We start from the raw sequence: 18839 nt of genomic DNA on the forward strand, positions 1-18839 counted from the left end.
CAGAGGTGGAATGTGTCCAATATAGAGATATGAAATATTCAGTATCCAAAAGCCTTCAGTCTATTCCACCAATCCAAGTCCCTGAAGAGTTTGTGTCGGTGTGTTTGTAAATACACAGATGCATGTATCCTGTGTACGAGGAGAATACAGCACGTGAAGAGAAGCAGAGAGAAAGATGCTGACAGACACATATAGCGAAGTATTAACGTTGTCAGTGACAGTTTGTCATAACAAGCTCATTGAAGCTGCGCCTCTCTGTCTTCTTCTGACTGAATACTGCATTTGCACATGGTTGAAAGAATCTGTGTCTCATAGGAAGACAAAGAAAGATGGACTCAGTGTTAACTAGCAACAGGAAACACTGAGGAAAGCATCCATATCAGAGACAATGAAAGTGTCAAATGAAGAAATAGATATGATGAAAAGATAGGCCACGGCACAGAGTTCATCACAGTATCTGAGACAAAGTGCTGTCTAAGTGTTAGCGGCAGCCGTCAGATAGATGTTGCCTCACATTCCTGCCACGCCAACCCAGCAGCTCTCGTTCATCCAGAGACAACAGAGCTCACTTCTGTCAACAGAGTTCAGCTCGGCCATATTTCATGACGGGATCAGACTCCGGAGCAAACATCTCAGAGCTCAGATATTCCTCAAAGGCAGGGCCAGGGAGCCGAACACTACATCTCTATCTGACACCGGTCCAAGAGGAGCAGCCTACCAGAACAATACACACCTGTGTGTACAAATCTGTGCATTTGAGGCCAGTTTAAAGGAGCACTCCACCATTTTAACATGTCTATTCATATTAAGTAAATTGACTAATCATGGCAAAAACTACACAGCTTGTAAAACAGTTGTGTGTCTAGGATACAGTGTTTTGGGGATGGCCCATACTTGTTAGAGAAGACTGATTGTGTATCGCTAAGGTAGAATGTGTTTCGCAAGGTTAAATATGACAAGCCAAAAAGGCATCTTATTGTGAAAGTAATTATAAATATTTTACTGAAAAATATGACTATTTGTGCTCAAATCAGAGCTACTGCCTCTGACATAGAAATGGGCCGGTATGCTGCTTTGGGAAAAGAAAATAGAATTTGTCCAGTGTTTGATCAAGGGGGAGTACAAACTGGGGATCAATTTGTCTTTTCATGTCCTTTGTATTGGAATTGTTTGATCCTCTCTTTGGTGACATAAAAGACAGAAGTGAACAGACGACTCACAATAACCTCAAACAGTTGCTTAAATATAAGACATTCAAATTGGCAAGCTATTTTGGGAATTTATGGGAGTTCAAGAATAAAAATTTTATATAAGTAAGGATTAATATTTGTGGGCTGATTTGTGACAAACACAGCTGGAATCTGTTTTCTGTTGCACTATAAACATTGATGTTTTGTAAAGGTATCATACAATGATCCCATGAGGGACTGGCCTTGTGCAAGGGCAGCCTTCATGAGTACCAGGAGTACCAAATCAGTTAAACCACATGTATTAAAATAGTGATAAAAAATTGCAGTTGAAATTCGAATAACACATGTGCCTTGATCGACTGGCCCATAGTGTGTGGTTACTGGCCCAGACGGGGATGGGGCAGGACTGCTTTAATATGATTGGCTACGTCAATCAATCACGCTCCACATCGGAACATAATGAAACTGTTGAAATGCGGACCTAACCCCTAGACCGGTTATTTGTGCTTTTAAAATCATGGATTTTTATGTGTTCCTTTTGTGCTGCTGTCACTTCTCCCATTATATCAGTCGCTGATGGGGTACCTAACAATTACATAGGTATCAGTGAAACATTAATATAATGGCTTACTGCTTTTTGTTTGATTAGCTTAGAGATTAACCACAAGTCAGACATTTTTCTAGATTAATGAAACAAAACTATTAAAATGATAAATGGCCCTGCAATTCTCTATCTCTCTATCTAATGTCTAGTTAAATTTATTCTGTTGCTGCAACAACTGCCTTGCATAATGGTAAAATCGGCCCCTGACTACTACTACTGGGACTAGTATACTGATAAAGGTGTATTAACTTCCTAATAATATTTACTAATATTAAATACTACCATTTTAATATTTCACTGATACTGTTATGTTTTAATGGTATACTATCCCAATCATAATTGCTCATCAAGGCTGAAGATAATCTTGCTGTTGACAGAAGTTAGTGCCCCTTGTGGATCTTTTCCAAAAAGCAGAGTCATTCTTCCATTTAATTTATTTATTGTAGTCAAAGGCTCAGCTGAGATGATAGATGTTTCTCGTTCTAAAAATGTATTCTAGTTGCTCATTTCGTGATGTACAGTACTTGCATAAAAATCTCAAGAATGCAGGAATAAAGCTCTGTAAAAACCCAGAGCCGCAGCAGATTAGGGAGAAGCCATCGGGAATGAAGTGCCACCACTCTCAGTTTCATATTCCGCCTGACACAAGGTTGCAGGTAGCAAGGCATAAAAGCGCAGGAGATGAGAGAGAGAAAGAGAGAGTATGTTAGGTGATTAGGTACTCTCATTAGCTTTAGGCTAAAAGTCAGGACATCGCTGGCTCTTCTGAATGCTCACAAGTCCCCTACCTTTATAGAAATGTAACATTAAATTGCGGGAGCACTCCTTTAGGGATGGCAGACATCTTACAATCCATTCAGAAAAAAGATGGTCTACAGTGTGCAGTGAGTAGCAAAGTATTCTGCACCTTCAGTATCAGTTTCATCTCTTCCTCTGACCCTGAGACCTGAGAAGAGGATCCAAGACTAGAGCTTGTAAAACTCTCCATTAGCATTGAGCAAGAGTAATTATGTTCATCTCTCACCCGCTGGTGTAGTACAGAAGTAGAGCAATGATCATAGAAGTTGCACTTTTAATTACAAGCTTCCTGCACAACAGTGTGCATTTGCTGAGGTGGAGTTCCCTTGTGGAAAAGATATTCCTCCGATTTTTAATCTAGTTAAAGGTACATGCACAACATGATCTGTTTTAAATATAATAAACCCTTTGGAAGATCATAGATTTCTGTAGGGAGTAAATGCTTGAATAAGTTCCCCCACATGTTCTATAAGCAGCCACACATGGGTTCAATGAAGACAAATAACCAGAGAGCATGAGCCACCAGTTTCAGGGGCCATCCCATGTGGGTTGGCGGTCAGAGGACCTGAAGTGAGAGAGCAGCATCAAACAGAGCGCCCATCTGAAACAGGATTAGGAGTTGTACGCGGGTTCTGATTATGCAATATTTATCTGTTCTTTTCTCAGGGAGCATGGCACATGAACTCGGGGAACTTTCACAAGCACAGGATTAATTTGCACGCATTGGAATTAGCGCTCAGATCAAAGAGGGGGGGTGTCATGGGAGTATCCAAAACCTCTGTGTATCTATAATAGAGATTTCATTTTGCTGTGTACCACTTCTATTTTCATAATGATATAAAGAGAGAGAGTTAAAAAAAAAAAGGAAACATCAAGGGGGATTCAAGCTAGAGTTGAATATAATTACACACATGTATATGCAACAAAACCTGCCAGACCACAGCAGAGATAGCAACAGCGAGAAGAACCGAGTTAGCTAAAACATACTTGGAGATTTTCTTGCCTGCTTATAGACAAATTGAGACTAGCTCTTTGTGTTGGAGCTCGGTGGTTACTCTTGGGAGAAGTGAGACACCACAGAGCACTGAGGTGGATTGGGACTTGTCTTGTTTATTTGTGGATTTCCACTGTATAAACTGAAACTACCAGGCTCTTCCTCTCTTTTACTGTAACTCGTTTATCCTGAAGATACACATGTTATATAAGGATCTGGGTAAAGACAAGAGAGCTATTAGCTATAACACTTGTGGGCAAACACACACAGACAAACACACACACAGATTGTGAATCACTCCTCTTACCATCACAGTCACCCAAGTGGGCCACGTTTCCCTGTTCAACATCTTGCTCGAACGGCAGTCTGCAGAGGAGAAGAGACACGGTCATTAATCAGAAGACACAGAGGCACAGCGACTCGGCCACTGACACACAGCACAGATCCACTCTGATAGAGGAGAACTATCTCAAAGTTACAGCAGAGGACAAGCTACACGGGAGCGCATATCTCTACAAGCTCCTTTAACACTTAGATTGTAGAAATCTGTGTTTTATTTTGAGAAAGTGAGAAACAAAATCATTAAAACAACAAAAGAACTCAAGAGGCAACTACTGAGCTGCCTATTATCCTGCAATAATCACCATTATAATTTAGAGATAACCACTTATATCCGCAGGGTCATTAATTAAGATAATTAATGCACTGAATTGCAAATATTTCTAGGTCAGCATATTTAAATAAACTGTAAATATAAACTCTGTGTCTCCAAGTATAAAGGAGTTAAGGAGTAGTTTCAAGAAAATCTGTTTTATATTATGGAGCCTAAGGTAGAGAGGTTCTTAATAAAAATATCATAAGATCATCATCAGTTTTATGAAAAACCTAATATACCTTAATGAAAAAAGTATGAAAAGTAACTCATCATGAAAGCAAATGTTCAGCAAAACCTCAAACTTTACTCATATTCTATCATTCTAGAAAAACTACAAAATATCTTATTTCTACAACTCTATCCCCGTGCTTTAAAACTCATTTCCGATTCGGGGCGACTGGGGAAAACTGGAAAACTCAAAGGACAATAACATATGATGAGGCGAGGAAGCAGAGAGGAAATGAGAACAGCACGCAGACCAGGTGCTCACAAAGAAAAACACAACTGCTTTTAGTCATGGCTCATATCAGGGAAAACAGCACCAAGTTGCAAATGACAGGCTATGAGTGAGTGTGAGTTTGTGTGTGCGTGAGTGTATGTTTGTATAAGGTTATAGCCCTCAGTGAGTACAGAGTAAATTTACAATGAATGACATGTGAGTGGAAATACCTGTATTGATTTATAAGTGATTAAGCAATAACACGACTATATGAAAGATGCAAAAAAGGCACATTATTAGGGACACATTCTAAAATGTATTAAATATTAGAGTCATATTTTGATAATGGATATATTACAGTCAGTATATCAATCTATAATATATAATACATGTGGAAAAACTGTAGACACACACACAGATGAGTCAATATAGTACATAGTGTCTAACTAACACAGTCATAATTGTGTGCCTTAACAGCTATTCAAACTGGCAAAGATGACTTTCTACCCTAACATCTAAATTCACACCAAACAGTGTATTAAAGGAATAGTTTGACATTTTCATATTTCACATTTTTTTGCTGGTAAATATGTAGCTAGAGACAGGAGATGGCTAGCTTAGCTTAGCATAAAGACTGGAGAGGTCCAGGAAAAACAAAATCCATCTACCAGCACCTCTAAAAGGTTACTAACTCACACGTTATAATTTGTTTGTCTTGAACTATTCCTTCAATAAACTTTTAATCTTTTGACCTTAATGCATGATCTATAAGCTTCTTTTATCAGGGCAAACATGTTTAGAATTAACTAGATTTAACTGCCTGAGACTTGACTTACACTTGTGACCAGCGGCGGCCTTATCTATGTTTCACCCGTTTCGATCACCACGTTTAAAATGAACTAGGTCTACTTATTTCACTCATCAACATGTAGATTCATGGCAACCCCCTCAGCACCCCTAAAACCAGGAACAAAAACCATAATTAAAGAGAGAGAGAGTGAGAGAGACAGAGAGTGAGAGAGATCGTGCAGTTATGAACAGAAGTTTGGACGTGATATATAAAAAATATTTTTTGGAACACACTTTAGAAATGTAATGTTTTAATATAATAAAGTTGGCTATGGTCAACTTATAATGAAGTTATAGTTATACTTAAGTGTTTATATAGTATATTGTTTTCTATATGTTTTTTTCAGACGCACAACAGAAAGTTACTATAGTAATACTATACATTTACCATTTACTATGACATCATCATAGTAGTACTGTAGGAACTACAGAAACACACAACTACAAACTTACTACAAGACACTATATATTTGGTATAGTATACTATAGAAATGCTATAGTTCATTTTCATAAGGGTGGGGTTGGTTGGCACACTTTTCACTCTTTGCAGTATTTCTCTGGCATCATTTAGTTTGTGGATTATTTATCTGTTTTGCTGTCAATTACGCTGAAAGTGCAAATAATGCATTTAAGTTGAAGTCCGAATATTTACCATTATAACTGTAAGCCAACTTAATTTCACACTTTTGTATCGTTTGCCCCGCATTAACTCTTGAAACGGGCCCCCAAATGAGTAAGGCCACCACTGCTTGTGACCAAACACTTCAGACTTGGTGTAGTGAGGATCAGTGAGCACTTGGCAGCAGAGATGCTAAGCAAATTGGTGCATACCTATGTACTAATCTGAGGAACAAAGCTTATTTAAAGTTACAAGTCTTCAGGCTACCAAGCATATTTAGAATGCCAACATCTGACCAAAAGAAAATCTTTTCATTTTGGGGTTGATATGGATGGCAATGACAAATCATCAATGTGCTGACTTTCATTTATGTTACTTTGCTTGATCTTTTGTGTTAGTGAGTCGATCCAAACCACTGACAACACTTTGAAAGTTCTACACGGTCCCACAAATTGTGCTGTAAGACTGAATCACTATTTGGCCTACAAACAACCTTTGAAGAACCAGAGCACAAACTAATCGAGGATGCTGAAGCTCACTGTGACAAGTTACTGAGAATTCAGTGTTCTGCAATTAGCTAAAGGCTCAGGCAGCAGCACGGCCAACATTCGTGCCTCTAATGCTTAGAAATCTCGGTGACAAATGAGTCCAAGTGCACTGTGAACCTACAGCAGACATCTTAATAAAGAAGAATGGTTTGTGTTCAGTTGGCTACCTCTCACTGACTATGGGTTATTTACTTTGTATACATTAGCTTTGCCTGTGTGCGTCCATGTTTTTTGTGTGTGTGGTGGGTGGGGGTTGACAGTGTTTTTCCCCCAGCACATTGTCACAGGTTCATTGTGCTCTATATTAAAAAAAAACTTCATAATAAAAGAGAAACTGATAAAGGCCATGTGTTTATTCATGTTGAGTGCTGTGTTTACAAGCATCTTGTGCTTGTACTTCTGTGAGGTAGAATGTAAAGAATAAGAAAGTGAAGTTGAAACAGTTGGCCAAAAGTAACAGACAAATAGTGAAAATTATTAGCTTAAAGTAAACGATTAAGTGTTTAAATAGTTATCTAAAATCAATATTATATTATATTATATTATATATTATATATATTATTATAATATTCTCACTGGAAGAAGCTAAAGAAGGTGAGATTTATTTTGTATGACCTTCAGCAGTGGGAACAGAAACACTCACAGGCATAAAATAAAACCGAACATAAAACCCCTTTTCTCACAGTAAACAAACACAACAACTGCTTCCATAATAAAATACAAAACTTATTTTCCTCAGAAACTGACGAAACTACAATCTAATCTTATATAACGCCAACTACTGAGCTCTCCTCTGGCGTCAGTTTGCAAAGAGGTTGCATTAGTCCACAAAGAGGAAATCCACAGTAACTCAATGCAAAATCGATTGCCAAGTTGACCGCCCTTGGTAAATCAAATCAGAACCAACACAGAGACCTTTAATAGTATAAGCAGGCAGCCTGAGGTGGTCTTTAAGGCCTATGTTGTCTGTTCCGCTGGCACTACACCTGTGTTTTGAAGCTCTAACTCAATAAGCAGCCTGACTAAAGAGAGATTCAATCTCACTGGAGGGTTGCCACAACGAGGTGAGCTGTCAAGACAGACTGCAGCGTTTCAGTAGCAGTAGGAGAAAGAGGTCCCACAAACACACACGTTCAACATTCACACACACACACACACCCAGACATCCAGTCAGATACACACATTCAAACATATCCAGACAAGACACGGTCTGAGTGCATGTGCTTGTGCATAACAGAGTCAGATAAACACAACACAAAACTCAGTCACACACCTACATGGTGTTATATGGTCACCACCGGATAACACGGAAAGTGAAAGAATAGTTTTGTTTAACAGCTACATCTTGAATCAATACATGTACACAGAGCCGACTTGTGTGACAGGCTACTTTGAGGGCACAGATGTTCCTCAGGGGCTCAAATACTCGCAGACACAACCAAGGACGCCCAGGCCAGATAAATAATACATGGGACAACTCTATGGGTGGCCTGCTAGGTGTGCTGTCAGAAATATAACCTTGGGAGGAATGATAAAAATACAAATAAATCAAATCAAAACAAAAACAAAACAAAAACTGCTGAGAAAGAGAGAGAACAGAGAAAGGTGGTAAAACAGCATGCAGACCTTCAGATGGATGTGTGGTGATGCAGGGCAGGTACAGTATACTATGTGTTGTGATGATGTACAACATACAGGTGAAACTCGAAAAATTAGCATATCGTGCAAAAGTTCATTTATTTCAGTAATTCAACTGAAAAGGTGAAACTAATATATATTATATAGACTACATTACATGCAAAGTGAGATATTTCAAGCCTTTATTTGAAATAATTTCGATGATTATTCAATAGCGGCCTTCAGCTCTTCTGCATTGTTCGGTCTCATGTCTTTCATCTTTCTCTTGGCAATGCCCCATAGATTCTCTATGGGGTTCAGGTCAGGCGAGTTTGCTGGCCAATCAAGCACAGTAATCCCATGGTCATTGAACCAGGTTTTGGTACTTTTGGCAGTGTGGGCAGGTGCCAAGTCCTGCTGGAAAATGAAGTCAGCATCTCCATAAAGCTCATCTGCTGAAGGAAGCATAAAGTGCTCTAAAATGTCCTGGTAGACGGCTGCGCTGACTCTGGACTTAATAAGTGGACCAACATCAGCAGATGACATGGCTCCCCAAACCAACACAGACTGTGGAAACTTCACACTGTTCTTCAAGCATCTTGGATTTTGTGCCTCTCCATTCTTCCTCCAGACTCTGGGACCTTGGTTTCCAAATGAGATGCAAAATTTGCTCTCATCAGAAAAGAGGACTTTGGACCACTGAGAAACAGATCAGTTCTTTTTTTCTTTAGCCCGGGTAAGATGCTTCTGACGTTGTTTGTTGTTCAGGAGCGGTTTCACAAGAGGAATACGACATTTGAAGCTCATGTCCAGGACCCGTCTGTGTGTGGTGGCTCTTGATGCAGTAACTCCAACCTCAGTCCACTCTTTGTAAAGCTCCCCCACACATTTGAATGGCTTTTACCTGACAATCCTCTCCCGGCTACCGTCATCCCTGCTGCTTGTGCACATTTTCTCTCCCACACTTTTCCCTTCCAATTAACTTTCTATTAATGTGCCTTGATACAGCACTTTGAGAACATCCAACTTCTTTAGCATTTACCTTTTGAGGCTTTCCCTCCTTGTGGAGGGTGTCAATGATGATTTTCTGCACAACTGTCAGGTCAGCAGTCTTCCCCATGATTGTGAAATCCACTGAACCAGACTGAGAGACCAATTAAAGGCTCAGAAACCCTTTGCAGGTTTTTTGGATAAATTAGCTGATTAGAGTGTGACACTTTGAGCCTACAATACTGAACCTTTTCACAATATTCTAATTTTCTGAGATTTTGAATTTGGGGTTTTCATAAGCTGTAAGCCATAATCATTGAAATTATATCAAATAAAGGCTTGAAATATCTCACTTTGCATGTAATGAGTCTATATAATATATTAGTTTCACCTTTTAAGTTGAATTACTGAAATAAATGAACTTTTGCACGATATGCTAATCTTTCGAGTTTCACCTGTATACAAATGTAGAGGTGTCATACCTGGTCCCAGGTCTGAGGAAAGAGCAGGTGCTTCCTCTGGTCCAGCCACAGTAAGGATCCCTAGAGGCGATACAGTTCCTGCAGAGACACAAAGATTCATTTAATTGCTTGAATCCCAAATGATCTTTCTTTTACTTAAAATTCACCCACATAGCTTAAAATTGAAATACTGATTTCTTGCTAGTGGATTAAAGTAGATCTAAGAAATTAAGTAGAAAGTTCATTCTTGACTTTGGAAATAACATAACTTACTAGCTTTTTCCAGAGTTTCCAACTGCATCTCACGGTCTCCAGTGGAAGGAAATGCAATCAAAGTGCACTTAATATTTAAGATTTTTTTCCTGAAACTAGTTCTAGGAAATTGAGACATTCAGGGATTTCCGTCCAGCTTCAACCTTTTATGTGCAAGAACTTACCAAAGCAACAGTTTCATAATGTCCGTATTGCTTGTGGTGTGAATGAGTCACATTTTAATTCCATATCTTAAATATTAGACTTCAGAATGTCCTTAACTGCAGCAACAGGTTTTTTTTAATGAAATGCTTTCTGTTCACAGTTATACTGTTACACAATGATAATATAATACTGAAAAACACGCAAAGCCTATGAGATGTTTCACTCTGATGGATTACCTGTCTCATGAAAAATTCAAGTCGCTGTTAAGTAAATTTAAAAACCCAACTAGTGTCATGAATAGAAATGACCTTACGCCTAAAAGGTAAGAAGTCATTATAAAATCCTGTGGTATATTTTGAAGTGCAAGTAGCCTGAAGGGGATTAATTGTTGTTGACCGATAATATGTACAACTTCCGATATGGTCGTTTAATGACGTACTGCGGGATTGCTCTGTGGTTTACTGCATAACATGACTTTTTAAGGGTTAAATGTGATATAAAAGTCAGTCTGCAACTGTACTGCAAAATTTACTTTAGTGTAAAATGTTGAGTTATTAAAAATGTATTTGACGAAAAAAAAATCTCTTCAAAGGATAAGAACCAGACATGAAGCTGCTGAAGCGTGACTAAGGAACCTTGAACATACTCACACACACAACATTAACTCTCGGTCTCTCATCTAAACACATAAACGCTCACACACTAAGCATACCTCAGAAAGCATGTGAGCGTTTCTTAATGTGCTCTGGATTACACGCTTGTATGACTCACCTGGTTCAGTGAACACACTGCGTGCCTGATGTGCTGGAGTGTGTACCGGTTAGTGTGTCAGTGGACCCTAACGGGCCACAGCCACAGGCATCAAGACTCAGAAAGTGTGCCAGTGAGGGAAAGTGAGTCTGCATTATGGTGCTTATGTGGGTGTATGCAGGTGAAATATCATTACTTTGAATATATGCATTTTTAAGTTTAATTATGGATTAGTGGATTAGTGGATTTGGGGTACTTGCTCTTTCCCAGAAATGCCCTGCTGCACATTCAGTTAAACACATTCATAATTTGGAGCTGCCAGAATAACAACATGAGCAACTTCACTGGAGCGTCTGATAATCTTATAACTGCTGGATAAAGTGATAATTTCCCTTTAAAAAAATTATAAGGTAGCTGCTAAATTAAATAATATCACATTAACACATTAGCTACTGATTATACTTATATACTTATTACAACTGTTGTGTACAAAAATTATTAAACCATTATAACGGATTTGTTTCATGCTTACTATTCTCATGAGCTTCATTATCATTTATTATTATCATTTATTCACCATATTATGTATTACACAGTCAGTAAATATTACTATGGACTGTGATACATTTAAATATAGCATTATTATTTTAATGGCTTTTATTAGATTTTATTCAAATTTACTGCCACATTGACAGTTGCTATTAAAAGTTGTAGTACGGTTATTATTGCAGGAAAATTCAGGTCAACTAAAGAGCAGCAGCTCAGCAGCTGGCAGGGGTTCACCAGATGGTTCTTGAATGGTCACCTAAGTTCTTGTTACGTTGCCCTGCTACCCCTTTTATATTCCTGTACGTGCAGCATTTGGTGCAAACTTACTTCATGCATCTGGAGTAGAGCTGGCATCGTGCCACTGGCACCCTGACCACACAGGAGGGGAAGGCGAGGAGCAGAGTGTGGCTCACCCGATCCAGAGTCAAAGACAACAGCTGCCTGGCTTGTGGAGAGTCTTCAGCACACCTGCAACACACGCACACACACAAATACATAAACAGGCTGGCACTCACAAAACACAAAAATGCATTAGGCAATTTCAATTATCAGACTGAGACTGCACATTAAACCTCTGACCTCGGCATTACAGCAGCGAAAAAAACATTGCCCATGACTCAATGTGAAACACAACCAAACATAAACAGTTCTATAAATAAAAGCCACAATAAAATTGAAAGCGACAAGAGGCCATCGGTGTAGCCAGATGTTACGGTGTCAACCCAAATATGCACTGTGCTGATTGCAGGGGTTTGAGAGGTTGGTCGGGCATCAAAAAACAGCAGCCAGGAACTGAAACTCTTCTAATTGGCACTTAGAGCTACGATAGACCGGCACCAACCTGCCTCCGTGCAGCGGATTTACACCTTTTTATGCACATGTGCACTCATGCATCACTTGTATCTGGATGGTTTATGGTAATAACGTTGCGGCGGACCCACAGTCATTAAGAAGAATCTATCATTGTGCTAAGGCCAAGCTGCGAGTCATTATTCACAGGCAATATTACGAAAAGCAGTCAAAGGCAGGGGAAAGTAGGGTGGGATGGGGGGTGTAGGAAAAGTGAAAAAAAACCTAACAAATTCAGGGAAAAGGCAGAGGAACAGAGTCGAGAGACTCATGAAAAGAAAATACGAGAAACAGAACCAAGATCAGACAGGGAGAAAATAGCAGAAGACAGAGAGGGTTGCATCCCTGTCAGATCATTTCCTGGTTCATTATGGCAACCAGCCAATCACAAACCAATCTGCACTGGCTTCTTAAAAAATCACTGTGTTAGTGACCCTGCTTCTGTGTACCCTGGGGTTTATTACAGGGCACAACATATCGCTTTGTCTGTGTATGACAAAGGTGAGGTTGGGGGGTGGCTTGGCCTGGAGAATAAAAGGGGGGAAAAAACCTAATGTGTCTGTGCTCTGTCTCCTGATTAGCTGGGTGCCTGCTGTGATAGCTGGACTGTCACTGACCTCCTGGTGGGCTCACCATGCTCACCAAATTATCCCTCACACACTGGCTCCAGTCCACACCAGCTCATTCATCACACAGCCCCTTCCTTTCACTTGCCATCACTATCCCTCATTTTGTGAAGTCTGAAGCAGAACAAATAAGCTGAGACACAAATTGGTGTGGAAATTTTGGAGGGGTTGGGAAATGAAGGAAGTTTATTATTAAAAAAGAAGTGAAACAGCAGTCTGGACTGTAGGGAGAAAGGATGTTTCCAGCCAGTTGGCTTGAGAAATAATCCTTTGTTTCCTCTTATTGCAGGAGAAAATTGTATATATATCAGGCAGGACAATTACCACAACAGAAAGCTAGTGTTTAACATGCACTTTCTGTTTTAAATGTCTCTAATTAGCCTCAGTGAAAGATAATCACCAGCCAAATCTGCCTGCATCTGTGTGACAATCTTCTTACCCCCACCCTGCAGCCACCCACCATGTGGAACACCACATCGCAACAAAGAACAAAAGCAAAAATTACTGAAATGCATTGTACCCAGTATTCATTACGTAGTGGTGGGCATCCAGTAAATCCTCAAAGCTGCCTGTCTCATGCAAAATGCTAATTAAAAAGGGCCAAGAAACCCAATCCACTCCAATCTTTTGTTGAGATCCAGATATTAAATATAATTTAGCTTCAGTCTGAAGATAAGGGGTCATTTTTCCTGACAGTGTGTCATTTTTGTCAAGATTAAGGATAATGATTTTATCATAATTTAATTATTTTCTGATGTTTCTCCCCTAATGCCGTTCTACAGTATGTCCAAACCTCATTAGAAGATGTTAAGATTTCCTGATAATGAATATTAGCCTCTAATCCTATTCTTTTCAGTTTGCCCTATTTGTATTCTCTGCATGGGGTTGTAACATCTCAGCTCCGGCACAATTATGTGGATCTCTCGAAGAATAGGTGAGGTTTTTTGCATTATTCAGGACACGCCATGTTTTCTAGGACGTGTTTTTTGTTTGTTTTCTTGCAACTTTTCTTCTAGGCGCATAGACCTCCTCCTTGTGTATGCATCAACCCCAGATGTCATTTAACCCTTCCCTTCCCTCCCCTGTATACAGACTTGTGGCGTAAAGGAATAGTTTGAGATTTGGGGAAAATACATTTTATGCTATTAGTTTTCTTGCCGAGAGTTAGATAAGAAGAATGACACCACTCTCAAGTCTGTACAGTAAATACATATGCTAACTCCAGCAGGAGGTTAGCATAGCATAAAGAGTGGAAACTACAGAGGGAAACAAAAAATCAGCACCTTACTAATTAACACATCATGTAACAACCTCACACTGACGACAAGGAAGTAACTGAATAAAATTGTCTGATAGGCATTCATAAACTCCCCCCTGTTTTTACACTTTTTGTATGCATTAAACAAACATGACATAATGTGTTAATTAGTGAGCTTTAGAGGTGCTGGTAGGTGAATTTTGTTACCTTCAGATAGACCCAGTCAAGTTAGCTGTTTCACCTGTTCATTTCCTTTTTATTAGCTTTAACGTCTTACTTATCAGGGTTGAATCCCTCCAGTTCCTCCAGGAAGATGTTGCTGTTAGTGACGGTGTTGTCCTGGTTGGGCATGATGAGGAACTTGAGGATGGTCCCTCTGCTCGACCCGAGGAACAGGACGGTCCGGTTTCGATAAGGCCCGGCTTCTGTATCCACTACAATCTTATTCAGCTGGTACCTGTATAGCAGGAGAGATAGAGAAGTGCATTAATGTCACAGATCTGTATGGCCCATTTGGGACATTTTTTCCATGAAAGCTGAAAGCGTAGTCAAGTTGCTCCTGGAAGCAAGTTTATGATCACACAATACAATTGTCCTATAAGTTGTCTCTGTCTGGTTTTATTCACATATGTACAACTTCTGAACTGCATAATATGCCTTGCTCTTGGCATCCCAGTCACATTTGTTTTTGTGAGATATCTTAAAAACCGGGTAAGAGAGATTTTGATGAAATCTGGTAAACAAATAGGCCATGGGTCAAAACTTATCTTTTTTTGTTGCAAAGTTTTCTCAACATTGCAAGATAGTATTTTGAATGTTTTCAATGTGCTCTATTTTTCATTAATAAAATATTGAGGCTTGCACAGCTTTAGTTGGAAGTATGCTTTCTTGAGTGATTTCTAATTTTAAATGGGTCACTTGGTATTTTTTATTTTGATCATGTACAGTTCCACATTCATATTTAAAAAAGTTCACATGTGTATTGAAAGTGCCTTATTGTCTTAACTGCAATTAATAATTATAAGAATACATCAATACATTACAGTCATTTAGCTGACGCTGACACATTGGTGGAATTGCAGTGGGATTCGAACCCCGGTCTCCCACTAAAGGCATATGACATCCACTGCTCAATCACCACCCCCAATAGTTAATAGTTAGTAATATATAGTGATGTGTTTAATTGTTATTGCATGATCGCTGCATAAATGTTACACAGAATGACACTTTGTGATTCATTTTATTGACTGTCACCGAAATGAGGCTATATATAAAGCTTTGGAAATTCCCCCTTCTTCTGGTCACACAACACATGAGGGTGTAGGGCTTCCTAATGTTCCTACCCAGAATGCCTTAGGTCAAACTGCTTGTAAGGTAACGGTACTTCCTAGGGATACGGACACAATATCTACAGTTAAACCTGGTAAAAATATTAAAGCTTCGGTGATGTAAATACGGACAACTTGTAATAGAGAAACAGAAAATTGTTCAGATTCAGTTTTACTGTCTCCAATTTACTACTTATCTTTATAGTAAAGTACTTAGCTAAAGACAACTTTACATGTAGAAGATCAACTATATGATTAAAAAGCAATGATTTCTGGGATTAGATACCCGCTGAACACTCAGCACTCAGTATGTACTTTATTACCTGGGTCTACAAAGGCTTTTATTCTAACTGTAGAGAAAATTGGACAATTCGCAATTCACAAAAAGTGATAGATTATCTCTATCTCTCCCCTGTGGTAACGCTAGAGCACTGTAAAATGTAGTGGGGGTTATAATAAATAAATAAAAAGCTGATACTTGCACATTAGTTTCTGTTATGGGTAAGTATCGATACTCCTGCCAGTATTGGACGACCAATACTAGTTATGTTATAGCTTGATACGGGATAGCAAATTTTACAATGTTGTGATGTGAACACAGTGTATAGCTAACACTCATAGATACAAGCTGGTCACTCATCGAGATGCCCAATAATTATAAGTTTGTGGTGCATCATATGCGTATGAATATACTTTTACAAACTCTTCAGTGTCAAAAGTATTGAATCTACTGATGTAGACCTTGATACGTACTGCTAGAACTGCAGTCTCGTTGCATTGGTTATGGATTACGTCTGTCTATTAACCACAACCCCATTCTCTGTTTGAGGAAGAGCGTTAACCCAAAAGGTCAGTCACAACCGGCTGGAGTGGGGCTTTAAAGCTGATTGGTTCAGGTGTAAAATACAGACTCTTTTGAATTTAAATCAAAATATGCCATTTTCTCTTGAGTCACTGCAAAGTGCAATGAATTCCAGAGAGGAGAAACTGCTGATCATATTTACATAATAAACTAATTAGACGTTCAGTCATTAATAATATCAGTCGAGTAAATGGCCTCGTCTTGAAACAATAGCACAGTGTTGCTGAACTACGCACAGTCCTGTGTGTATGAGTCAATAGATGAGAATAGAAGCCATGTTGTGCCAGGTGTTTAATATTCCACATACATTCAGTCCCCTAATCCCTTGGTGGCTGGTCGGCAGTGGGACTCCATACGGTAGATAGTGGAGAGAGAGATAGAGAGAGGCATGCATGCATTTATGTGAGACTTGATGTGCTACAGCTGCTTGCCTGCTAGCACAGGCTTCAACACCTGACCATGATAATTCAACAGACGGAGTCTACAGCCCATGCAGACAGACCAGACAGACCATGTGTGTGTTTGCATACATATATCTGTGTATGCTTGTAACCCTGTCACCTACACATCAAAAATTTATTGGGTATAGCTAATATTTGATCATTAAGTTAAAGTAAATATATAAGTTTTATTAACTAAATCAACTTAAATGTTATAGTTTTTGTTTTCAGACCCTTTCCCAAAGTCTTGTGACTTGAAATTATTAGTTGAATGAATGTACTGCTGAATGTTCACTAAACTCATCAAAAGAAGTTTCTAAAAAAAATATAGCAAATATTAGCAAAACCTCCTTTTTGTATTGGAATTCTGTTTATAAACATCTCATGTGTTTTGCCAAATATGTCTTCAGGGAAAAGTAACTGCGGCCTGGATTATGTTCAATGGTAACATTTGTGTGTGGGAGCGTGGGAAGTGCAAAGTTTTAGTACCAAACTGAAGTCATATAGACGTGGTCAGGGTGGATGGTTAGCATACAAAGCACAGGAGAGGAGGAGTCCAGGGTTTGCATCCTGAATCCCATATTTATTATGCTTTAGTTGCTACCAGTGAATATTGCTATTTTGCAAATAGGCTCTACAGTATATGAACATTTTGCAATTTGTCAGATATGCTCATTGAAAACGTTTTCTCATTATACTGATAAGAAATGTAATTGAAGTGGCACTATTTCAAAACGTATTTGCTGATGGAAATGACTAGGAGACAGAGTTGGTTCTTTCACTGCTTGTCTGAGTCCATTCTCACCTGACCATGGTCCTGACTATCCAGGGTCTTTGTCCGAGTGATGGGACGGCTTCATCCATCAGAGGGTGGGTCTTGACAAAGTTGAGCATCTCATCAGGGAATGAGTTTGAAGAATTAAACCTGGAACCTTGAACAGCACAGCCACCGGGTCTGGAGACAGCAAGTTTCATTATGTTTAGCAGATGGCACAGAGGAAAAGCGGCATACTCATTTCTGACTACTACAGGCATTAGTAAAATATTGTCATATAATTAAGCAGTCTAGACTGTCTAAGTGTCTCACATTCAGACACATACCCCCTTTTCAAGAAGAGAATGATTTGATTTTGTCAAAAGAACCTCATACTTGAAGTATTTGGCAAGTGATGGATTGTTGCATGAGGACAAGACATGCCTTTAGTTTAGCAAAGAACTAATTTTCCTTGTGAAAAATGTATTTTGCAGCTCTAAGTGACTTTCACTTTACTTAACAAAGGCTGTAATGCTGTGTGCAGCATCATCCTGCATTCTCCATTACATGTGTGTATAATCAGCCTAGAAAATGCTCATGAGCAGAACCATGAGCAGTGAATGGAGCATATTTCATTTTGTTATGAAATGAAACTCAAGCCATGATCTGCAAAACACACATAATTATGATGTATTCAACACAGGTTGTTCATAATACTGTTCTCTTCTTACAGTTTTCTGGTAACAACCTGAACACAGGTGTATAAATTGATCACAGCCATCTGCACCTTGGCTTCGGGATGACTTCATCTGGAACAGGCGTCCAAATAGACTCGGGTGATTTCTGCTCCTTGAACCTCCCATCGAACACTGCAGCCAGCTGCTCCATGTCGAAGGCACACACTGCCGAACCTGGGATACTGGAGAGAGAGAGACAGAGAGGTGAGTCAGAGGTAGGTTGAGACAGAGACTGTCAATTGATATAACACTTGGAACTGATACAAAACTACTGTCAGTCCTGCGTCAAGTGGGCTTTACTTTCAACAGGGGTGCAGAAAGAATAAGTGACGGAAAATGAAAGATAAGGTAGATAATAGCTAGAGTGAAAAATGCACTGTGAAACTTGAATAGGGGAAGAAGTTAAAATATAGAAAGTCAATTGTGAGTGCGGGAAAGGGACAGGCACCCAGCGAAGATGGCAAATTGGATTTGGGCTGTTCATATTTTGACATTCAATGCTTGA

At 39.2% G+C, this 18839-nt stretch overlaps 1 protein-coding gene across 1 annotated transcript in view; it reads right to left on the bottom strand.

Annotated features, from left to right (window-relative positions):
• The window catches only part of sema6bb (sema domain, transmembrane domain (TM), and cytoplasmic domain, (semaphorin) 6Bb), a 131636-nt gene that overhangs the window by 23416 nt on the left and 89381 nt on the right, over window positions 1–18839 (bottom strand). The window contains exons 11-16 of the mRNA XM_038716118.1: window positions 18385–18516; window positions 17649–17798; window positions 14491–14670; window positions 11808–11948; window positions 9786–9863; window positions 3894–3952 (exon numbers count right to left, since the gene is read on the bottom strand). Of these exons, the coding sequence (XP_038572046.1) occupies window positions 3894–3952; window positions 9786–9863; window positions 11808–11948; window positions 14491–14670; window positions 17649–17798; window positions 18385–18516 (740 nt within the window). The remainder of the gene's footprint in view (window positions 1–3893; window positions 3953–9785; window positions 9864–11807; window positions 11949–14490; window positions 14671–17648; window positions 17799–18384; window positions 18517–18839) is intronic.

The sequence above is a fragment of the Micropterus salmoides genome, unplaced genomic scaffold (genome assembly GCF_014851395.1).
Source record: "Micropterus salmoides isolate LMB-PRFRI ecotype aquatic unplaced genomic scaffold, ASM1485139v1 Ms_hic_scaffold_13, whole genome shotgun sequence".
In the NCBI taxonomy this organism is placed as follows: Eukaryota; Metazoa; Chordata; class Actinopteri; order Centrarchiformes; family Centrarchidae; genus Micropterus; species Micropterus salmoides.